Consider the following 25,504-nt stretch of genomic DNA (forward strand, 5'->3'; position numbering starts at 1 on the left):
GGTGGGGAAGGGAGCGGGGTATGGGGTTAGAAATGATGGTGGTGGGCTGGGGATGTGGCTCAAACGGTAGCGCGCTCGCCTGGCATGCGTGTGGCCCGGGTTCGATCCTCAGCACCACATACAAATGGGGATGTTGTGTCCGCCGAGAACTAAGGAATAAATATTGGAAATTCTCTCTCTCTCTCTCTGTCCTCTCCTCTCTCACTCTCTTTAAAAAAAAAAAAAAGAAATGATGGTGGAATGTGGTGGACATTATTATCCAAAGTATATGTATGAAGACATGAATTGGTGTAAATTTACTTTGTATACAACCAGAGACATGAAAAATTTTGCTCTATTAGTATAATAAGAATTATAATGCATTCCATTGTCATATATAAATAAAAAATTAATAAAAAAAACAAAAACAGAAACAACTCCCTTCAAAACAAAACAAACAAAAAACCAAAACCCACTCAAAATCAAACACACACACTCACACACACACACACAATGGAGAAGAGGTTAAATAAAAGATCTGTAGTCTTAAATTTTGATTGGAACTATCAGCAATCCCAGCTACCCTCTAATCTCCATTTACTTAGGAGACTGAGGCAAGAGGATCCCAAGTTCAGGATCAACCTTGTCAACTTAGTGAGAACTTGTCTCAAAATAAAAAATAAGAAAGGCTATAGAAGTAGCTCAGTGGTACAGTGTCCCTGGATTCAATCCCCAGTATCAGGGAGAAAAGTGGAAAGAAGAGGTGGGGGGAAAGGATGGAAGAGTTTCAGTTTCAATAATGACAATAATTGGAAAGGACCCCAAACAATCAAATATGTTTAAATACATCAGAAATAAAAAAATTATTTATACATTTGGAGGATGATAGAGAAGCAATTCATTTTATTAAAAAGTAACAAAGGGAAAAAATCTAATATGTATCTTGCCTTTGCTATACAAGCTATACTTTGCTATATGTACTACATTAAATAGTGGTTAAGTATTAAAAAAGGAGAAAATGTCTCTCTGTAAAAATATTTCAACTCACGAATAACAAATAAATGATAAATAGAATAGTAACATTTTGCAACATGCAATGAATAAATAAATTCAGGCATAAGTGTCCTTGCTATAAGATCATTAAAGAGAGACATGACAGATCCAGTATCCTCCTACAGTCCTGCCCTCAAGTCTATCCAATCTCTGGACCCAGCTGTCACTTAGCAGGTGCTATAAAGACAGAGAACTATCTGAACTGCCCCAAATTGTACCATCAGCAAAATCCACACTGAGGGAAAAGCCCACAGGTATGGGTTCATCAACAAATAAATTATAAGTAAATGAAAGGGATGGAGAAGGAATCTATAAGTAAGTTAAAAGAAAATTGAAAGTAATTTTTTAGTGGCAAAATGAATCTATATTATCTGGAGATAATCATTTGGGTGATAAAACAATTTTTTTAGATGCAAGGAAGTGATTATTATGACAGCATGGTGGTACTTCTGGTAGAAGGGAAAGGGCTGTGATGGAAGGGACTTCAGGGAAAGCTCTATTTCTTGTCCTGGGAAGTACCAGTCTTAGACCAATTCATTAAGTTATTTGATTAAAGAAATTTTCTTTATATGTTTCATTTTACACTAAAAATACCTTTTTAAAGGCATAATGGTACTGATCTAGTAGGATATGCTAAAAAGACTGAATGTCAACATTTCTTTGTGAACAGTGTCATTATAATGAGACTTATTACTATCTTTTTTATTAAAACATACAAACTTTGAAAAAGAAAATGTCATATCTGCTCCACCATTTTGTCACAGGGTAGAAGGTAGAGAAAACTCAGCTATAAATAAAAGGGTCATTCTTAGGTATTTTAAAAACTAACATCATTAAGTTCTTATCAAGTGCTGAGTACCATGCTGGATTATCTCAGTTTTCACGATAATCCTAAGGCAGATCACATTTATTCTCCCAATTTTACAGAAGAACAAACTGAAGCACAGAGGGGTTAAGTGAGTGCCTCAACTTACATAAATAGAAAAGCAGTTGTGCCATATTTGAAACCCAGGTCTATCTAACTCCTGTGCACAGCCTCATCTTTGATTCACCTCTGTACTCCTCTGCACTAGGCCTGGTGCAGAGGAGGTACCCAGAATTCATTTATGTAATTAAACAGACTGATGGGATCCTAAAATGAGGAAACAGATACTGAAGTCAAGTCAGCCACTCCTTATGGCACCACTTCTTAGAAACAGGAGAACTAGTCAATGGGTTCCTCAGAACCCAGCAGTTACTAAGACCCTCCTCCTGGCCATACTAGTCTCCTCAGCACAAGGGCTCACACTCAGGCTGGCAAGATGTTTTCTGCAACAAAATTAAATGTGTCTAGGAAAACAGAAATGGAAGAAACAGCTCCCTGCTGCTGATACCAGGGGGTGCAACAAAAGCATTTCCAGAACCCTAGGAATACAAAGCCACCACCTTCATACACTGAGTTATCAACTTCAGGCTAAGAAACAAGAAACAGAGTCCATGTTTCCTCACTAAGTGCTGGAAACCATCACCAAAGAGGAATAGCCTTCGACCAGTGGAAACACTGAAAAATCTAGATGTAGACAGACTAGGTTCCAATCTGATTCTGCCCAGTGCCTGCCTACCTGGAGGCTCTTGCCATTCTCCACTTGCTTTTTTCTGCATAACATCTATACCATCTGACACAAAAGATGTTGACTTTCATCATCTTCTACTATCCTTGCTTTTCTAGAAAAGATTAGAAGGCTGGGACTTTGTTTTCATTTGGGGAAACTGATAAGGTCTTGCTATGTTGCCCGGGCTGGCCTTGGACACCTGAGCTCAGCCTCCTAAGTAGCTGTCAACTGTAGGCATGGGCCACCACATTCAGCTTAGGGACTTTATTTGCTCAGTGCTGCATCTCCAAGTATCTAGAAGAGCGTGTATAGAAGAGGGTCTTGGAAAATAGTTGTTCGCAGTTGTTGAATTAAGTAATTTCAACTCTCTCTGCTTTAACTTTCTTATTTAGTAAGTCTGTGCATATTTAGCCAAAAAATATAAATATAGGGCAAGAAGCAGGAGTCAATAAATATCAATTTTATTTTCTCATACTACTTTTGTATAACACGCATCAATTGAGGATAACACCAATTGCCTCACGACAGAAGTCCCCTTCAGAGAACAGAGGATGGATGACCTTTTAAGCTGGTAGGTGACTTACTCAGGACAACCTCAAAACCTGTAGGCCATTGTTATGCGAATGTGAGAGTGAAAATGCAACACAGTGGGAAGATGGGCAAAGAAAGTCCTGGCAACTGGCTTATGAATAATGCCAGTGAGCTGTGACTGATGGAAACAGGGTTGAGTGGAGACCTGCCAGGTCACATCACTAACAGGGACCAGCAAAACAAACATAAATAATCTCCAGCTAAAGGCTTTCCAAAAATCCTGCCACGCCTCCATGGAATGTGACTGCCAGTGAATTGGGCATCACTGGATAAAAGGTTCACTGTGCAGGGCAGGGAAGAAGATGGGAGGACAAGTACTTCATGGCTGCCATTGCATTTAATTCTCAAAACAATTTTATGAGGGTGGCATTTTTGCCCTCATTTAACAAACGAAAAACGTGCAGTTCAAGGAGGGAGAGACACCCAGGGCCTCATGACTTTTAAGCGGTAGTTCTCTTGGAATCTCAATTTTCTTTAGCTTGTACCAAACTGATTCCTACAATTTGCACAGAGTACTTCTCCATCACTTGAAAATCCCATTGTACATTTTACAACTTTCCCACAGCCTCCAGCCTCCAGGAAGAGAATACATTAAGATAAGAAATTAGATATCTACAGCTTCTAATTGTGAGCTAATAAAACTTCAGCAAATTCACTGACATTTGGGGGTAGTCAATTGACACAAGTAGATTTCTGACATTCCTGTTAGCTCTAGGCTAAGCCCACAAAGTTTTAAACATCTTGCTCTTGTTTCATTATAAATCAGGAACCAGCCAGACATATGCCAAGAAAGCCCTGGGAAGACATCAGTTAAATGGAAATTCTCTTCTATTTTATACTAAAGGAAAGTAGTTCAGAAAGGTATAGCAACTTGCCTAGAGGTTAACAGCTTAGAAGAGGTAGAATCCAGGTTAGCATCAAGTCTAAATCTAACTCAAGGGGCTTCCCTTTGTTATTCACCAAGTTCTATTTGCCTGGGGCAAGAGGTGAGTCCCTAAATAGCCTTATCATCTGGGATCTGGTAGGGCTGGTTGTGTGCCTACTTGTACTGTGGGGACAAGAGGCTGATCCATGCAATGTGGAGTTCTCGGGCTCCCAGATCAGCTGATTTCCACTGGAGGTTGGCCTCTGCTCTGTACTGTGGGGACAAGAGGCTGATCCATGCAGTATGGAGTTCTTAGGCTCCCAGATCAGCTGGTTTCCACTGGAGGTTGGCCTGTGTGAGGTACTGGTAAGAGATGAAGAGGAGAAAAAGGTAGGGGAAAGCAGGAATATTTCTCCACTCTCTTCCTACCTGCTTGGGTAGGCTGTCCAGCAATGGTTCATCTCCTCTTGACTCAAGCCACCATGCTACAGGTACAAGCATTAGTCAAATGACATGGCCTCTGGCCTCAGGAACACCATATCTCTGCTGTTGCTAGTCTCTGAACTAGTTATTTCTGCCTTCCCCCTTCTGAGTCTCAGCTCCTCCTCATGTCTTTAGACTTTTCCTTGTATTATTTCCCCTTTCTGTTGTTCTGGTTAGATTCTGATATACTAAATTGCTGGACCTATAGGACCAAGTGGCACCTGTGTCTCAAGGGCACCTGTTGTCCCAAAACCTCTGTCTTGCCAGATGAGAAATGCTTTGGAAAAATAATGTGCTTGTCTTTTCTGAGGTTCACGGCCACAAGACTGGGGTAAAATGAACACAGCTGGTATCCTAATTCCCTGGTCCTACAGTAAGAAACACTCATCATCAACCATGCTGCAAGAAGCACTAGATACATGGAATATTAATAGACATTTTCTGAGGAAAAAGTGTTTTGAAGAGTTCTGGGTTAAACAAACTTAACAATTTTTTTTTTCTTAACAGCAGGGATCTAAGTTTTAACAGCAGGGCTTTGGTAATATGCATTGATATATATAAATTAAAGTTTGCAATAATGTGATGATTCCAAATTTTATGAAATTAGAAAACATATCAACATCTTGTAGGAATACTGTTCTGGAAACAGGCACCCTTGAGACACATGATAGTTAATGGTATTAGTGCTAAGCCCTTTAGTGGCTTTCAAGGTTTCTCACGAATTAGGAATTAGCCATGCCCACCTTCATTCTTAGCCTCACTTCTCTTTCCTGTTTATATTCCAGCCACAGCATCATTCACAGCACCTGGCTATACCATGTGCTTCTAAGGCTACTTGCCTCTGCAAACACTACCTCCTGCCCCCTGTGCCTGGAAACCTCTTACTTCTTCCCTCCCGGGGAAGCTACCCCCTGGCACTCTGGCAGAAGTGATTAACTATGCCTCTGACTACTGTACAACATTCTACTGTAGCAGCTGCCACCCATTATTGCAACTCTCTCCTGATTTTCTGTCTCTGCTTCTTCACTGTCCTTAAAGAACAGTGACTAGGTCTTATTTGTCCATGGCAGAGTGGACACCTGGTCAGACATACAGGGGGACCAAGTATCCTAAGGTTTCAAATACTATGCCATTTTCTGCTATCAAGGCTTGATTATAATTGACTTACAATTCACAATAAAACAAATAAAAGTTATATTGTTAAGGTGATACCTAATTAGTAAGGCATGTTGTGCACACCTGTATCCCAGTGACTGTGGAGGCTGAGGCAGGAGAATCACAAGTCCAAGGCTAGCCTCAGCAAATTAGTCATACTCTGTCTAAATAAATAAATAAACAAACAAATAAATAAAAATAAAGGCTGTATCCCCAGTGAATCTATGAATGTGAGCCTATATGTAGCATGTGAGGGCTGAGTTCAATCCCCAATACCTCCTCCCCAACAAAATTATGATCCCTAATAAATCAACCTTATATTAACATAGATACTTTTATTATGGTGAAAATTTATTTTATTTTAAATTCCCAAATCAACTAGAAAACAGCCACCAGAAACATGGTTTAATACTGCTGTGAGAAAGCTGGCCACTAGGTGTCAGCCCAGGAAAAGAGGAGGAAGGGCTACACTGAAACAGTGTTTTACTTTTTCATCCAATTATCACCATAAATATCAAATATTTAAACAACAAAATATTAGGCAATTAAAATTATTAAAGGAATGTTTTAAAAAAAGATATGAAATTTTGACATCTCCCCTTTGCAAAATAGTTTACAAATGGTGTTAGTTTAACCTGTATTTGCCAAGAAACATTTGCACAGATTAAAGAAATTGACTCCTAAGAGGAAACCGGCTCAGTTTTCTTCTGAAATGCCCTCAAACTGCATGTAACATGGACCATATGGTAGTCACCACTGCAGAGAGCAGTCAGGGGAAAAGAGCATGGTCGCCAGAATCAGGCAGATGGAGGGTCCGAATCCTGGCTCTGCCACTTTTTAAAAAGTGACATAACCTTTCTAGCCTCAGTTTCTCATCAATAAAATGGGGCTATACCACTCTCCCTGTTTGGGTACTTTAAGAATCAAGGGAATATTATGTAAAGACCTTAAAATATAATAACTGCTTGACATTCATTTTTTTACGACTTCAAGTCTTAATACATAAAAATTAAGTACTCTGATAATTTCATTCATACAATAGATAATTATTGAGCATCTTTTGTCTATCAGGCTCTATGCTAGGGACACAAGTAAACACAAGGAAACTCCACTGCCTTCTGGAGCAGTTTTTAAGATTTTTGTGGAAGGATGGCATCAGACTATGATGTAACCATCTAATTTCTGAGAATGTATTCACACCCCATAGAAAATCTGTGGATGTATATCTAAGAGCAGGGAGGAGAAATGAAAATTACATTTTATCCAAAAATATCGTAAACACCATCCCTCTATCTATGTCATGGGCTCTCTCCTCTGCGTTGGGGTTATGAGGAAGAAGATGATATCCTGTTCCTAGGGAGCTCACAGGACAGCTAAGCATATGAACTCACATAGGATCAGTTCAGGCTCTAAATTGTCCAGTGTTATCATTACTTGAAAATGGACTAGAAATGTTTCCTTTTCATAGTCTCACTGAAGAAGCAAAAGACCCTAAAGCAAGGTTATTTGATTTAAAATACCAGTAAGAAAAACCATTTCTCTGTGCCACTGCTTCCAACAAATACATAGTATTTAAAACTGCCTCAGTGGATACAGCTTAATCCATGAATATACTCATCTCTTGCACACTTTTAATTAGAGGAGAATATTTACTGCACATAATTTCTCATGGTAGCTCTGGTGGGCTACCACACAGCTGATGGGCTGTGTCTTTGTTTCCAGTGTGGTTGACATGTGTTCTGCTTGTGTAGTTGATTTTTCTTATGTTTTAGGATGAAGCTGTGGTTGATACAATGTTTTTGGAGTAAATGTCTATATTGTGCAACTCTGAAATATGACCACCACTCTTTCTGAGCTCCAGAAAGCAGGTATCAATCATTCAACAGAATCAGACTATGTGAGGGACCTAGGTATATAAAACATGGCTTCATTCTAAAGGAGTAAGTTAAAAAAGGAACCAGGATTATGACATGAGACCAAGTTAAAGACTAGAATTCCTCTGGGATAATCTAAGAAATACTAGATGTATTTTATTTTTCAAGTTTTAGAGGAATTTCATTTTCATCCTATTTGGTGATGCTCTTTGAAATCATTTGGTTGAGTTTGATCTTAGTGTTTAAGTGGATTTACTGCCAGTTCTCATTCTCTTTCACTTAGGGACCTACTTTTTATTTGGGCAATATACTTCTAGAACAATGGTTCTCAGTTCATCAAGCATTTATTGTATGACTCTAAGGTAACAGGACTCCTAAACTGTGTTCCTGAGTAACTCCAGTGTCCCTGTGCTGTGGAGAGTCAAAACTGAACAACAGTCATCTCTTCTCAATATAGGCAAAAACTGACTTTGATGAAATAAAAGAAAATTCTCAAATACATTTTTTCTTATGTATTTAAAAAACTGACTCTAATGCATTTCTTAATTTTAACACTCATCATCTACTATCCCCATTTTCCTGTAAGTGTTGGTGAGCAATAGCATGGAAGAATAAATACAAAATAAATATTAAAGGAAATAAATACGTGATTTATTTAGAATCTTTTATGTGTCATTTGAGATACAAGGCCTACTTTCATAGCTAATTCAAAAGATGATATGATGAAAAGGGCCAGAATTTTATTTTGTTTTGCATGGTTACAGGTACCCTGACACTTGCTGAGCCAGAAGGAACACCACTATTCTAGAACACAGCAGTCTCACTCTCCTCTACTTTCTTGTCACCCAGGAAGAGTCACTATCATTTAGTCAGAAAGGCACTGGGCTGGTGTTTTATATACATTGTTATTATTTTTCTCAATAGTCTTACAAGGTAGGTGCCATTTCCATTTGACAAATGAAAATACTGAAAATCAGAGAGGTTAAGTAACTCCTAAAGCCATTCTGTAGTAATGGCAGAGCCAGAATCAAAACTCAGGTAACACCCAAGGCTATACTCTTTCCATCACATTCACTTGCCTCTTGAGCCACTTAGAGACACAGAACTACTGCAGTGGTTTCCAGAGACCCTCTATCCCTGTTTCTTTTCTAGGACATGATCTTGAGTTCAAATAACTATCAATCAGAAAAAAACAGTCACCAGTAAGTTATTAGTTCTTTCTGCAGTCCACCTCAGACTCCTGCTTTCAGGGCATCTGCTTAGTTCAAGCTAGTGGGTTCTGGCTATAACTCCCCTACCTGCTCACCTGAAATAAAGTGGAAAGTAAGAGAATCCTTCACAAACTTTTCCTATAGACCATTCAGGGGTACATTTGCATGCTTCACAAAGATACTACCATTCATGTAACAAAAGACGGTGCTTTGTGTAGAAAAGAGTGTGGTGGTTCTTCAACAAGTATAATATAGGGGCTGGGGGCGTAGCTCAGTGGTAAAGTACTCGCCTAGCATGCACAAGGCCCTGGGTTCCATCTCCAGCATTACAAACAACAAAACAAAGCAAAAAGTTAAACAGAAAATTAGCATATGACCAAGCAATTCCACTCCTAGGCACATTCCCAAAAGAATGGTAAAGAGGTGTTCAGATTAATAGTGTTCATAGCAGCATTATTCACAAAAGCCAAAAGTAGAAACAACTCATATATCCATCAACAGATGAATGGATAAACAAATGTCTACCCACACAGTGGAATAGTACTCAATCAAGGATGAAGTTTTGATACCTGCTACAATGTGGGTAAACATGAACCTTGAAAACATGCTAAGTGAAATAAGCCAGACACCAAAGGACAAATTGTATGATTCCACTTTCACAAAACAGGTAGAATAGAGAAACTCACAGACGGAAGATAGATTGAGGTTACCAGATCCTGGGGGTGGGAGAGACAGAGTGGGAAGTTATTGCTTAATAGAGAGTTTCTGTTTAGAGTGAAGAAAAGTTCTGAATAGAGAATCAGTGGTGGTTGCACAACTGTGTGCATGCAAGAGACGTCACTTGACTGGATACTTAACAATAGTTAAAATGGTTTTATGTTGTACATATTTATATTTTCCACAATTGGGGGAAAGAAGGGAGAGGGCTCTGAAGACAGATATGGGCCGATGCGCTTGATTCCCAGCACTACCACTCCCCAGCTGTGTGGAGAATAGTTGGTGTCTGTGGTCTCACATACACCAGATTCCTCCAGTCCTCGCCTACTATCCTCCTTTTTCTTGGTTTCCTCATATCCTTCTCATTTTGCTGTACTGTATATAGTGTCTTAAGGTTCCTCAAACCTTTTATAGCTCAAGATGGGGCACAGATAAATTAGTCATGTCCCTAATGTATATGCTAGGAATGCTCTGCTTTGGTATGTGAAGGCAGGGAGCATACACACACCACCCACTAAGGGCTCTTTGTTCTTCCCATTCTGAGCCCCTCAGGTGAGTCGGCTGAAATCGACCACCTCACCCTGTTGTAACAGGTTGGCCCCCAGAGTCAGGCTCCTACACATAGAAGATGTTCAATGGAGTAACATAGTATTAAAAGATGGGAAACAACCTAAATGTTCAGCATGGGCTACAGCAGCTATGGTAGCTGTGATTGATGGAATATCCGGCAGCTATGTTGAAATGCATGTGATGTCACATTAAATGAGAGAGGAGTAAACTTTAAACTCAGATCTGATTGCAGCTTTGTAAGCATTCTGCATAATGAAAAACATGTGAGTACATATAAAAGGTATATGTAAGTTCAGTGGGACTATGGTGATGTTTTAATGTTTCTATTTTTAATATGTTTTTCTATTTTTAAATGTTTTTTTATTTGTAGATGGACACAATACCTTTAATTAATTTATTTTATTTTTATGTGGTGCTGAGGATTGAACCCAGTGCTTCACATGTGCAAGGCAAGCACTCTACCATTGAGCCACAATCCCAGCCCCACTTTTCAACTTTTTATTACACTAAAATCAAATATAAATATAGGTTCTTTTTTCAAAAACTATGAGATCAACAGTGTTACACAAGCAAGATACAGATGCATGTGGTGTCTTTCTGACCGGCTCCAGCACAGCCCCGTGCATTCATGCTTGAAAGCCAGGCTATCAATCTGCCTTTATCTTAACTTCTGTGCCTCCAAGGGGTTTTAGATGGATAAATGTGACTCAGCAGAATCATGTGCAAAATCAGGGGCTATAAGGTAGATGACGCCTGTGTCCCCACATCTGAATCTGGAATGAACTGAGAAACCAGGACTGGAATGAGTGGGCTACTACCTGTTTAAGAATTTGTTCACTGTCCCCACCCAGCATTGGCCACCTGTGCGCAGGGCTGGGCTCCCTCCATCTTGAGGAAACCCAGCCAGCAAGTTGGGAGAGGGCTCCAGGAGCTGGCTGAATAACCAACTCTCACAGGGCTCCATCTATTCTGGCCTTTGCATAGATACTGATCCAGGACAAGAGATGTGTCTTCCAACACCAATATCCACTGACTTTGCTATGTGATCTATCATTTCCCAAGAACCTGCAGTGGCCAGACCTGGGAGGCAGCTCTACATGCACTGCTGTAAGACAACTCCATGTAGCACGAGCTGAGAAATAAACTCTGCATAGAAGAGGGGATGAAAGGAACACATATAAATCTCTTTTCAGAAGTTCTTTAAAAACTGACACCACTGTGCTATGAAATGCTTTTTGAGGGGGTTAGTCTTCAGATTTCACAATGATATAATTTTAAACAAAGGAGGGAAGTAAAAGGTTCTTTTAAAAATTCATACATCAGAGAAAGAACATTCGAGGCTAATTCAAGAGCCACACAGCTATTACACACCTTCCCAAAGTTGCAGTCTTCTACCAAGCAGAGAAAGGATCCTTGGCCTGGCAATTAAACTCATTTGTCTTTTTTCCCCTTCTTGCCAAAAAGGACCCCAGCCCTAACTAGTTAATCCCCAACACACACTGCTACTCCTAGAGTTGCCTGGCAACTGCTAGGAGGCGTGTCAGAGAGCAAGAAAGGCCTAAATAAATGAGCTGGAGCCTGGGCTGCAGCTTGACATGGATAAAGGGGGTTTCTTGGAATGGGGCTTCCTGGCTGCTAGTGGTTCTGTCATTTAAGTAGGGAACAAGTTGGCTTGGCCCATACTGTTAAGTATCTTGGGCTTTGCATCTGATATTCTCCAGGTGACTGAAAAATGGGTCACATGCCCTTGTGATTTGCAGATACCTTCCCCTATGCCAGACAGCAGCAAACTCTAAAGCCTACAGACAGGTCAGGAAACAATGTATGAACACTGAAGGGAGGCCCAGAGCTACCTCCCTGCCTCAAACATTTCTTGTTACTTATTTTCTTTCCTCCATCTTTCCAACCATTATTTCAAATATACTCACTGATGCCTACAGACTGTGCCATGATCTGTGCTTGGTGCTGGAAATGCTAAGAGAAGGAATCACTAACACAGAAAATGTGGGAACTAGAATAAAGACAGGCAAGAGGGTGTGGTGGAAGGAACCTGGGTGGTGGAGTCAGGAGGAATTTACTTCCAGGTTTGATGGCAATCTGAAGCTCCATTCCCCATCTGTAAAATGGACAGTTGGGGCAGTCAAGGGGGAATTAAGGACATGAAGCAACTTGAAAGTGATACAAGCTATTCCTTGTCAATCAAAAAGACTAGGAGATGGGAGACTTGGCTGTGGTCAGACACCCTCATTGTCTCATCATCTTACTTTGTGATCCCTGAAGACCCCTTTGCTACCATTCAACTATCCCTGAAGAGTCACACCAGTGCCCTAGGCTAGGGCCACAGACCCCTGGAGAAGGCAGATGGAGAGGCACAGGCTACTTCTAGCCTAAGACCTGGGCTCAGCAAGTGGCCCCTTCCCTTTCCCTCTAGACAGAAGGAGACAACAAAGCTCAAGAGGCTCCCTAGCCAGCTGCAATTTGATTTTTTTTTTTTCCAACAGGAAAGGAAACAAAGACCAAGGAGTTATCTCAAGTGCAGGGAGCCAGGGGAAGGGTCTTCAGACACAGTTGCCATCTTTGCCTCTCAGGCCAGGACTTGACCCCTGATGACAGAGCTGGGTGGGGGCTGAGTGGTCCAACAGGAGCCCTCCCACAAGCTGCTCCTGGATGGTAGGATCCTCCTCAGCAAAGAGGAGACCACAGGTGAGAAGCAGGGGACAGCTTACTCTCACAGCCTGAGGAGCAGGCACTCTGTGGGCTCATTTAGGTGACACTACACTCCTGGCAGGGAGGGGATAACACATTCAGTGTATGGAAGGGCAACTGAGGCTCAGGGAAGTGAAGTGACTTGCTCAAAGTCACAAGTTAGCTGGGAGGAGAGCAGAAAGGAACAGTTTAAGTCTGACAGCTTTCCTATTCTAACACGACACTATATTGTGACTCTGCAGGGATCTGAGTCCCATGATTGCACCACTGGTCCAGGGTGGGAAGCCACCACACCATCCCTGCACAGAAAAGACCCTCGACAGACCACACATCAGGGACTGCAGGTGAGTCTGAAGGGCTGGCAGTTAATAGTTGGTTGCCCTCACACTCTGCTGAGGATCTTCACCCTGTAGGCCTTTTGCCCTTGGCCTCCTGCGTGTCTTAGGTGCCGCCCTGCATGTGCCTCAGGGGCCCTCCACATGCCACCCGTTTCTCCCTCATCTTAGCTATGAAGGCCTTAAGCGTTCTCAGATCCTTTGACCCAGTAAATCCACATCAGGGAGGGAATCTACCTATGAAAATGGTTCAGACCACGCATGAAGATTTATATAAAGATATTCACTACAGTGTGATTTAAAATTATAAACTGGTACCCCAAATCAAAAAGACCAGGATTAGGATAATGTGGTGGGCTTTGGCACAGATTTCAGATCACAGGCATTTGATAACAATTGAGTGAGGCCCAGATATGTACCTTTTCAAAAGTCCCCCAGGTGACTTGGACCCATAGCTGGGCTGAAAACCACAAGAGTCACTTGCTGGGACACGTGCAGCCATTATCAATGTTTAAGAAGAAATTTTGTAAGATGTGAAAAATTCTTACACACACTAGAAGGCAAAAACAAATGAATAACTGGGATACTGGATTGCTTTGTCAGGAATATCTCAACTGTCTGAACTGAGAGCAAACTGAAGATTCTAGAAGCAGGGTGGAAGCATGGGAACACTGTATTTTAGCTCCAGATGAAGGGCTTGGGTGTTTCCTATTACTCTTTTTTTTTTTCTTCTCTCTCTCTGGTACTGGGGACTAAACCCAGGGTCTCACACATGCTAGGCACGTGATTCCTATTTCTATTCCTCTGTTATTTTAAACATTTTTACCAGGAGCAGGTGCTAGTGTGTGGGAGTGTGTGTGTGCTAGGTATCAAACCCAGGGTCTCTGCATGGTAGGAGAGTGCTCTACCACTGAGCTACACCCCCACCACAACAGGTGCTATTTTTTATAACCAGAGAAACAACTAGACGACTAGTAGCCCTGGAAGGCCTCCCTGTTCCTTTGGCACTGTGTTGCCTGTCACCTCAACAGACTCTCCCAAGACACGGTTCTTGGTCACATACCTACTACCCCTCTTTTTTTCTCAGGCTCACATGGGCTCTGCAATCATTTTAATTAATTCCCCAAACAATCTTGTAAGAGAAATGTCGTTACCCCATTTTTCAGATGAGGAAAATTTGTTAAAATTAAACTTATGGCTTGAAAACCATCTAAGTACACATGGTAATGTCCTTTGGGTTCAATGTTTGGTTAAAAATTTCAGGCCTTCTGGCTTCCCTCTTGGCTTAATAGAAGAAAACCATTTTAATACACAGAAATGGGACTGAAAATGTGACAAATCTGCTGCACTTCATTGATTCTAAGGAAATTTCTTCCCATTGTAACATCTCTGGAATCTGGATTTGTCTTATAATTGATGACGTCTTTCAACTGTTCCTCTTCTTAAGATAATGGTATATTCTATGATTGAAAGGCAGCTCAGATTCAAGGAAAAGTACGATGTCTACAATCACCTTACCTTCAGAACAACGCTCTTAATGACTATGCTACTACTATGAACTCGTGGCAGTGAGCTTTTTCTTTTGCTACCAAGGGCATCCTCCTCCCAGGTGCCATATCTTGGGAGACATCTTGACATTTCTTGACCTTCCTCCACCATATTTTATCTACTACTGGGACTGGTAATCTCTCCTTCATGGTACCTTTTCCTGATGTAACCAAGTGAAGACCTCCTCTGAGTTCCTATAATATTCCTCTAACTGTGCCTCTCATTTTCTTTTAGTCTATCACCATCATCATACTATTCAAACTTTATACCAGTCAGGTCACATCTCTGCTTAAAACCTTATACTCCTCACAGGGTACAGTTCACATTCTGAGCCTGGCAACCAAGGCTCTGCCAAATCTGCCTCCAACCTCTCCTGTAGCCCATCTCCCCACGCAAGCCCATCACTCCAACAAAACAGTTGAGCCATTGTCACAGTTTCAGTTCAGGTTTAACCTTTCCTATGAATATTTCAGATTTGTTTGATCCTTACACCAGGAAGTAGGGAAAGGGTAGGTAAGGTAGTTTCATCATCATTCCACAGGTGAAGAATTTAAACTATAAACAAATTAAATGGTGTGCTCAAGTATTAAACAGCCAAGAAATGTAGAACCAGGCTTTAGACTCCTGGGTTTTTTGCCTTTAAATCCAGTGCCTCTCAGAGCCAAATGCAGCCAATCACAAAGTCTTCCTGTGGAGTAGCATGTGTCCAGATCACACCTAACAACATGCACCAAGATTCAACAGCCTCTGGATTCCAGACACATAACAAAGAGGCAATCTCAGGAATGAATAATTCTAGTGTGTTGGTTCCCAGCAACCCAAGGAAAGGACTAGGCCAGCTGTCCTGTTCTCCATCTAGAGAGGAGAAGAGTACAGTATTCTCAACAAGCACCAAACCTGAACGGCATAGTAGATCCAGGATTGTGACCAAGAATCGGAGCCACCTCACTTTAAGACAAGTGGGTATGGGAACTTGCTTTAAGCTAAAGAACTTTAGAGGGAAGTATTTCTCAGACAGCAAAAAATAGGGTGCATTCCTTCTGCTTTGTGACCATGACATCGCCTGAAGTGGAGGCAGCATAGGAAGTAAAGCTTCAGAGCTGGGAGGAGAACGAGGAGGGCAGTGGTGTGAGGATGCTGCTCCTGAGTGCCCACCACCCTAGCCACTTCATAAGAGATGCCCTGGGTGAAGGAAAAGCAAAATGTTTGCTATTACTCTTTGTGTTTCATTTGGACACATGATGGAGTGAGGGCCATAAAGATATAAACATGAGAAATGGTGGCTTATGAGGAGGTGGGATTCTGGTTCACTCTCAGGATTTTTACCTGAAGTATACTACATGACAACCACTCATCTTCTGGCATTTAATTTCATTAAATACTATGGGTTAAAACAAAACCAGAAATAAACAGTGCTGGCGTATAGTGTTACCAAAATGGGTCCCTTGCACCCCACTCCAACTGGGAGTGTACTCCTTGGCCAGGAGGCCAAAGTCAACAGAATAGAGAGCTGTCAGGCAAGAGCTTCTTGTCTGAAGTCAGGAGAAGTGGAACTGCCTTTGGCTTAAGGCAAGACTCAACGTCTTCACATCCTCAAACAACTCCAGCTCATGTGGCAGTCAGGGTATGTGGAATAGTTGACAGAGGCTCAGAAAGGTGGAAGAGCCATATAGTTGGGCAACATTATCTCTGGCCCTTGCTATGCTTTGTGGTCATTTAAATCATGACCACCACACATGGGAGCCACCAAGAATCTCCAGGATTTTTTGCTTTCTTAAGAGGAAGAGAGATCCCTTAAATGGATAAGAAACATTAAGGCCCAGGGAAAAACCAGGGGCTTTCTGGTAAATTATTTCTCATTTGGAAAGCAGAGCTGATTGCTGCTGCCTCACAGATGTCCATATGAGCAGGCAAGTGCGAAAGGCTTCATGCTATGTCCAACACCAAGTTGGTGCTTATTGTGTGTGTAGAGGGTCCTCGCATTCTTCCCTTGCATATGAGGGGAGGAAGCCCCCACCATCTCCCATGATCTCCTTTAGATGAGTTCAAAAACCAGAACCATGATTGCATGTGGTCCCTTGGTAGGCATCTTAGTCTTTTTTTTTTTTATGTTTTTGATACTATTTCTTTAATAATTAAGAGTGAAAAAATGCATCAGTTTTATTTGCTTAGTGATCTCTTAGGGTTAGATAGATTTTTTTATAAATTTTTATATGACAAAGCTATCCTTTAATTGTTAATTGCTTGATTTAATTATTTCATAGTGCATACATGTGTCAAATAACCACATTGTAGACCATAAAAATATAAATAAGGCATCTTAGTCTTGATTAAACACGGACTCTATCATGTGCCATGAGGCTACTCACCGGCTCAATTTTCAGGGCATTCCGGTAGCTACCAAAGAAAGCGGCCTGGGCCTTAAGGAAGGCTCTGGCTACCCCATCGCCTGTGGTTGTAGAGACCTTCTTTAGCCTGTTCTTCAGTGAGGAGATCTGGTAAGGGAGAGAAAGGAAACAGGTTGAGGGAAGGTTGCAGGAGGATAGCTGACTAAGCCCAGAGTCCACGGAGCCCTAGAAAATTTCTAGAAGGGGTTGATTTGACCTTTTTGCGGAAAAAAGAATCACTCAGTATCAGGAAAGTTTCTATTGGAGTATGTATTTGTTTATTTACTGTGGTGCTAGGGATCAAACCCAGGGCTTCCCACATGCTAGGCAAATGCTCTACCACTGAGCCACAGCTCCAAGGGCAGGTATTTTTGTTTTGGTACTGGAAATTGAACTGAGGAGTGCTTTACCACTGACCTACATCCCCAGTCCCTTTTATTTTTTTATTTTGAGACAGGGTCTTGCTGAGCCTGGCCTTGAACTTGTGATCCTCCTGCCTCAGCCTCCTGAGATTACAGGCCTGGGATTATAGCTGTGATTACAAACCTGCACCACCGTGACCAGAAAAGTTTTTCAAATTTAAGCGAACATTGCTCTTATTAGAGCATGTCTAATAAAAGCAAAAATAAAATTATTTTTAAAGCAATTATGTGCCAGGGAAGTACTTTCACATAAATTTCCTAATTTTTCTTCTGACAATCTTGTGAGGAAGGAATTAGTGTTCCTGTTCTGTAAGAATGAAATAGTTTCCGAGAACTTAGGTTACATGTCTAGAGAAAAAATCCAAGGAATGGCCAAAATGGAATTTGAACCAAAGTCTTATAATCTAAATCCAAGCTACACAAAGAGTTTTTCTTTTTGTTGTTCTAATTCCATTCCATCTGTGATATTAAAAATATTAGGAAAAAGGTTTATTTGTATATCTCACACCTCATACTCTGAAAGAATAGTGACAGCTTATAGAAACACACTCAACAAGTTAAAACAAAATAGATAAGAAGGTGACATTAATGGGAAAAGAAGAAGCTGTGACTAGATGTAGTTTGTGAATGTAAGCTATACGATAGTCCTATATGGTGGTTAGATGTGAGTTTCAAATTTGACTTAAGAACTTTCTCGTGACCAAAGCAAAGAGAAAAACATGAAAGTTGAGAGATTCCCTGGGTCCATGCATTATAAACAAATCAGTGGATCAAATGAATAAAGATTTTCCTGAATGTGGGACCTAAAAGAGACTTTCCCCATGAATCTATGTAGGAAAGATCATGTGACATGGTTGCCGTTGCCTTCAACATCGGGGCCAACATCAAGCTTCTGAGACTATTTCTAAAATGCTCTTCATTCATCTCAGGATGCCACATTGTATAAACTTCAGGGCACAACACTCACATTCCATCACATTCCTGGTATTGTGCAATGCGGTGACCTTGAGTCATTCATTCATTCAATAAATATTTATTATCTCTTACATGCCCTGGACTATATTAGGGGTTGTGGCTACAATGGTGACTATAACCAGATGTGGTCCTTAACCTCATTTTAGCTAACATTCTACTAAGGAAAATACCCATACATGTGACATTGTTCCTGTGACAAATCTGTAACAGAGCTTGCCAAAGTAGACCAAGAGAAACCTCCTGGAGGGAGACAGGCTTGAACTGAGATCTGGAAGATAAGCTAAAGTAGTTAACTGGGCAAAGAGGGGAGGGTACAGTGTGCTATGCATGGGGAATAATGTGCAAAGGATCTGTGGTAGGAAGAAATTCAGAAAATAGAAAGAACTTTGGCTTCAGTATAGAGACCAAGGGTGAAGATGGGGCGAGACGATGTTGGAGTTGGACATGGTAGTACATGCTTATAATCCATGCAATGGGAAGGCTGAGACAGGAAGATCATAACTTTGAGAGAGGCCAGCCTCAGTGAGTTAGTATGACCCTGCCTCAAAATAAAAAAATAAAAAAGGACTGGCATTATAGTCTAGTGGTAGGGTACTCCTGGATTCAATTCCCAATACTGCACGAAAAAAATGATGCTAATAGAAAGGCAGAGGTCAGAAGGGACTTTTCCTTTGTCTGAAGGGAAACAGCTAGTGATTATTCTTAAGCTTGTAGATGAAACATTAAGAGTACATTTCAACAAATCAAGGACATTTCAGAGAAACTGATACCTAGTGGTGTGAACATTACTTAAGGATAAAACTTAGGATAAAATTTAAGAGAAAACAGAAATTAGATTTGGGGGGGTTCATGGATCACCTACAAATGTGTAATATGAATGGGTGATTTTCTGAGCACAAAATCCATAGCTTTCCTTACAGTACCAACAGTGTCTGCAAATCTACAAACATTAAGAACCACTGATCTGGATGGACTGTGTGCACTTGAGAAATGATCCACGGACACTAAGCCTTATTGTTAAGCTTTTATAAGGGAATTTAAAGATGGCTTGTGAGACAGCCCACTATCATTCATTATTTTAAGGTGTAGCTCAGTGGCTTTTATTATAATTACAATGTCATACAAATATCACTATTATATACCTCCAGAACATTTTTATTACCCCAAAAAGAAACCCTGTGTTCATTAGCTGTCATTCATTCCCCACCAGTTATACCCCACCACTGTCCTGGGCAACCATTAATCTACCTTCCATCTCTATGGACTTTCCCATTCTGGACACATAAAGGAATAATAAAATAGGTTGTCTTCTTTGACTGCATTACTTCACTTAGCATAATGCTCATTATGTACAAGGTTCATCTATGCTGTAGCATGTGTCAGTACTTCATTCCTTTTATGGCTAAGTAATGTTCCATTATCTGGGTATAGCACATCTGATTTGTCTATCAGTTTCCACTTTTTGACAATTGATAAATAATGTTGTGGTGAGGATTCATGTACAAGCCTTTGTGTGGAGATACTTGAGATTTTGAGGCAAGAACCTAAATAGCAAAAATCCTATTGCCAGACTTTACGTGATAAACTGAAAGGACACATGAAGTCAGAAAGCACAGAACTGGCACCTAGCAAGCCACTAGTGCAGGTTAACTGAGTACAGGGCAAGCCCCTTTGTTGTTGCCCATGAGACATGCCACAGGGCTGGGAAAGCGCACCACAGGGGTGGCTGCCCCCCCTCTGAATGAACGTAAGCCTTGGAAAACAGTTTTCCTCTGAAAGCAGCTTGGAGTCTACCTCAACATCTGGGTATATATAACTGCTTTATTGTGACCTCCCCTTTCTAGGACCCATCGCCACAGTGAGCGATGCAGGCTGCTCAGCAGCCGGGCAGGCTCTGCTGTGGACTTTCAACTTGAAACAGAAATATGAAAAAGAAATGTGCTTTATTAAAATGTTAAAAATATTACCCTTCCTACCCCCCAATAATAAAAATCCTGCCTCTCTCAGAGACTAGGGTGACATTTCCATCCTTTGAAATGGTGCAAGCCACTGTCGCTCTTCTACTGCTCCTCAAAGGCCTTGGGCCACCTGTGCCGAAGATTATTCCTCACTTAACCTTCCCTGGCCTTTCTCTTTCATTCGGGAGGTGTTTAATTACCTTGGATTCACAAGCTGCACTTCAGGTGAGCCTCTCCTAATGGCCTCATTACCATTTTACACAAAGAAGGAGTCGCTGATTGTAACCGAGCAAATATGAGAGCGCTCCTTCCCGCCTGCCCCCGCTGGTCTGAAACTAGCCAAGTGGTCCCGGGCTCCTGATGCCCCTGTGACCACCTAGGCCAAGGCTTCTGAAGCCCTCCCTCAGCCTGCAACACAGAGGAGCTTTTGTCTTGACCTGTCATCACTTCCAACTTTGAAACTGCAAGTCTATGTGCATCTAATAGCTGCTGATAGCATTTTGTCCTTTAAATAAAAGCGAGGGAAGAAAATGTAAAGCTGAAATAAACCACCATCCTACATCTAAAGTTGAACTTGCCCTGTGAACTCCTGGGGGTGCTGGTCCAATCATTACATTGAGGTTCATCAGGGGTAACACGGTGGGGGGGTGTTGAAGTGCCATTGAGGACAGCTTCCTCCTTTAATCGGGTACCACAGGAGGAAGACAGAAAACAAAGGGAAGAGCACACAAAATTTAATGTACCAGCTCCTCTCTACAGCTCCCCTAATCCTCCTCCTGTGCCCCATTTTGGGCACTGTCACATCACCCCACCAGACTCCTGGACCGAAGTCAGATTCTGTACTTTTCCATCCTTCCCACAACCATTTTCATGTTTCATCAACACCATCCCAGATACAGCCTGACTCTGCCTTCTCTCAGTGCCCATGGCTGTGCCCCTGAGAGGCACAATGCATCCATCCTTTTTGGCACAGACTGGTTATATAGCTATCATAGCAGGCTCTGTTTTCAGTATTTACTTGACACCATCCATCTGTAGCTCTCCTAGTAATCTTGGAAATATCCAAGTTTAACCACTTCAGTTCTCCATCAAACCCTTCAATGCCTCCACCCTTTGCCATCATCACCTTCAAAAATATACCCAGACTTCCCAGCAGTCAGTGCAGGCTTTCCTTGGCTAACTGGCTCCCACTTGCTCCACGCAGCACATTCTTGCCCAACACAGCAGCGCATGAGCCACTCCATCAGTCCACTTGCCAATACCTCAGGCGGGGTTCTCTTGACTCTTCATGTCCTGCTTATGGACTGCCATTCACTCTTTGAAAAGACTGTCCAGTGCCTGTCATGGAGGGCACACTAAATAACTATACTACATTCTTCTGATAAAATGCCACAAAGGTGCTAGTGACAGTACTCTATGAACTGATGTGAAAAGATGCCCACAAAGTAGCCAAATGCGGAAAAATGAAAGTTGTAGAGTAATACGTATACATGAATCATTTAAAAAATCATATGTAAATATATATGTATGCAGTAAAAACCTAAAATGCCATGTATCAAAATTTAACCATGCAACGACACTTTCACTTTCTACTTTATACACGTGATTATTTTGATTATACTTTATAAAAAAGCATATGTTACTTTTATAATAAAGAATTAAAACGAGGTATTTTTCTTTAATAGCCAAATTACCCATTGCCTTGGGGTAAGCAAAAGACAGAATCCAGATGTTCCCCCATCTGTGAAGTCTCCTCTGACCACTCAACCAGCTCCCCACCAGGATTATATCAAGGTTCTCCCGTGAGTGGCAATGTTGACCACCTTTCCCACAAGCCCATGTGTTCGCAGCATGGGTGTGGCCCAGTGGTCATTTAGCATTTTCTGCTGGATGAAAGAACAGATAAGTGAGCTTCAACACAGTGAAAGGCACTTCCAGTGGCTGTGCCTCTTTGCTTGGAGGAAAGTGTAGGATCACATTCTTCAGTGGTAAGTTGTTAGGAGGAACTGACCTGGGAGAAAGTGATACTCATCCGTTCTCCTTCTGCTAAGATATAACTAAAACTGCAAGGATGCTGAATGAGTTAAAGGGAACAAGTAGACCAGTATTATTCAATATCACACACTCAACAGGTGCAGTAACATAGCACTGCCTGCCCACACTTCCTCACTAGGCCCCCTACCCTGAATCTCCTATTCTGGTTACAGTTCACTCTACTCTCAGGTGTCTTGGCTTCATCTCTTCTTCCATCCCCACTAGTTCCTCAGGATGTAGCACAGAGTTGGAGTCAGATTAACTTATGATATCTGGCTTCCCTACTTTCTTAACCTCTGAACTTCAGTTCCTTTGCTATAAAATGAGGTAAAAACTTACATACATTGTGAGGATTAAAATAGATGCAAAACAGATAATGGATGTAGCAGCACGACCAGCTTTTAATTTTGTTAATTTAGATTTCATCTTTCACCTGGACTAGTTCAACCATTTTTGAGCTGGTATCTCTTTGTCTATTTTCTTCTTGATCAAAACCATCCTTTGTACTGAATAATCTTCCAAAAACAAGAGGTTGAATCACACTCTCTTCCTCCAAAATTGTTACTGGTTCCCTACTGCTAATAAAGTAAAGTCCAAATTCCAAAGGCTTTTATGGGCTTTGGCTCAAGGTGGCTCAAGCCACATTTCCAATTTTGTCTTCTACTTGATTTCAGAGGCCTTGAAACCCATCTCTAATAAGCCTGGCATAGACTTCAACTGTATTTGTTAACAAAATCCACTATTTAAAAAAAAACCAAAAACCAAAAATGCCTCCAACTTTCTGTGATTTCTTCTGTCAGAAACAATAGCTATTTTCAGGGCCCATGAGTCTGCTCCTTTGTTGACACTCAATCTTTGCACACCCTGTGCTGGAGATGTGCTGGGAATAGAATAGCAAGTGATGAAGGCCTAGCTCCCAAAGAGTTCCAGTAAAGCTCCTATAAACCAGCCACAAGTGAACTTCTTATTACTTCTAAAGGGGCTTTCACATTGTGCACATCATCATCATCATCATATTATTATTATTTAACCCTTTACATACCAGCAGTTTACATTACTTTCTCCTCTTCAGAATGAAGGCATCCCTTGCAATACACAGTAGCACTCAACAATTACAGCTTTCTTTATCACTTAGTTACAGATTTTGGAGCCCATGAAAGTGGGGGTGTTAAAGATGGCACACTAAATGTCAAATCTGAGACATTCCCACCTCTTTCCATCAGTGGTGGCTTCTTAAGATCTTTTAGCCACTCCCCATTTCCCTAAGGATATAGCCTGGAGTCCTAGGCTGGCCTGCAAGGTCTCATGGAATTCACAGGTTCTTGCATCCCCTCCAAGGGTTCAGCAACACCTTCTGGGCTTCAGCAGCCTGACTAGTTCTCCTGTTTGGAGAACTCTCACCCCCTCACCTCCATGTCTAGAATTTAGAAATATCCAATAGAAATTTCCACAGCGATTGAAATAATTCATCTTGTATCCAATGCTGTCCAGTGGCAAAGTGGCTACTGTGCACTTGATGTGTGGCTACTGTGACTAAGTAACTGAAGGCTTCATTTTATTTTATTTCAATCAGTTTAAATTTAAATAGCCAAATGCAGACAGTGACTACCATACTGGGTGCTACCTTAGGTCAACTACCACTTATCTTCAGGTGTCAGCCCAATTATACTACCTAAGTCTGAGACTAGATCAAGGTTTCCCTATTATATATTGACTGTACATTTCCTTTAAAAGTCCCACAGCAATATGTATTGGTGCATTTTCTAATAAGCCAAATCACATCTGTCCTTAGGACTGTCTAGAAGATGTGGACCAAGTCCATCTGGAGAACAGGCACTATACCTCCACTGTATGGTTCTTCTACAAGTATGGCCCAAGGGGCATGGCTTCTCTCCCTAACTTACTCTAACTGCTGAGTGTCAGAATTTTTTGTTTTACAAATCAGACAGCAGCAACTGCAGAGGGGCAAAGAGAGTCACATCTTCCTTTGCCCTTTAGGTCCAAGGGAGGCGGCTGATTCTTCCTTTCCTGAATAAACCAGATGTTGAGGCTTTGTTCCAAAATCCTTGGGGGCATGTCTGGGACTGGAGAGAGTAAAAAGGGGTAGTGACTTGTTTTCTATCCTCAGGGGTGCAAAAGCATGCCTCTCTCTGCCCTCTTCATATTAGCAATGAGATGGCATAGTGCTTCTGTTACTACCTTCCTTAGTTCTTGCTTCAAATTTGAAGCTGAAAGTATTAAGATAAGAGGAACCCACTGTACTCTCTTTCCAGAAAAAGTTTCTGGGTGAACTAGAATTCGGCAGGAGAAAGAAACATGAACTAGTATTAAGCACCCTACTAGTTGCCAGATGCCATGACAAGTGAGTACATACCAGTGCTGTATCAAAATTTCAGAACAACTGGGCTCGGCAGGAACAATTTCCCACATTTCTCAGTTGAGGAAAGTGAACCTCACCTATACCACGAGGATGGTACAGCAAGGGCCAGAAGCCAAGTCAAGCCTAAGTCTATCTTAAAACAAAGTTGGTGCTATTCCATTACTTCTCACTGCTGCCAAGGGTTTCTCAGACCAGCAAATTGCATTCATCCATGATGCTGCCTTATTTTTTCCCTGACTTAATATATCTCCATTATTGCCTCCTCTCATTCGTTGCTTTTCTATTTCTTCCTTGAGAACATGGTTGGACCTTGACCCTAGTTGGCTTTAATTGCTTCTTCTGCATCCCATTTTCCCCTCAAAGAACCTGGTTCTCCATGGGGGAGTGGGGTTGTGCTAGTTATGTGGAGCTCTAAGCTGGGGCTAGCAATGACCCTCGGGCCCAGGTCTCTGCTCCCTCCATCTCTCCTGATAACTCAGTGGGCCAAGTAAAAGTCAGAAAGTTAGGGGCAAGCATTACAATTCTAAGCAGATTTTAGTGAGTCAAAGGATCAATCTTCATTACGCGAATGGCCACTTTACTACACGCTATTATGGTTCTATTGAACATTTTGTGAACAAACTCCCAAATCCTTAGAATGACATTTTTGCAATAAAAAAGTACAATTTA

At 41.4% G+C, this 25,504-nt stretch overlaps 1 protein-coding gene across 9 annotated transcripts in view; it reads right to left on the minus strand.

Moving 5' to 3' along the window:
- Positions 1 to 25,504, minus strand: part of Dennd1a (DENN domain containing 1A) — a 523,854-nt gene that overhangs the window by 145,297 nt on the left and 353,053 nt on the right. For all 9 annotated transcript variants that reach the window (XM_026386221.2, XM_026386225.2, XM_026386220.2 and 6 more), the window contains one exon: positions 17,049 to 17,174. In XM_026386221.2, coding sequence (XP_026242006.1) covers positions 17,049 to 17,174 — 126 coding nt within the window. The remainder of the gene's footprint in view (positions 1 to 17,048; positions 17,175 to 25,504) is intronic.

Source organism: Urocitellus parryii, chromosome 4 (assembly GCF_045843805.1).
Source record: "Urocitellus parryii isolate mUroPar1 chromosome 4, mUroPar1.hap1, whole genome shotgun sequence".
Classification (NCBI taxonomy): domain Eukaryota; kingdom Metazoa; phylum Chordata; class Mammalia; order Rodentia; family Sciuridae; genus Urocitellus; species Urocitellus parryii.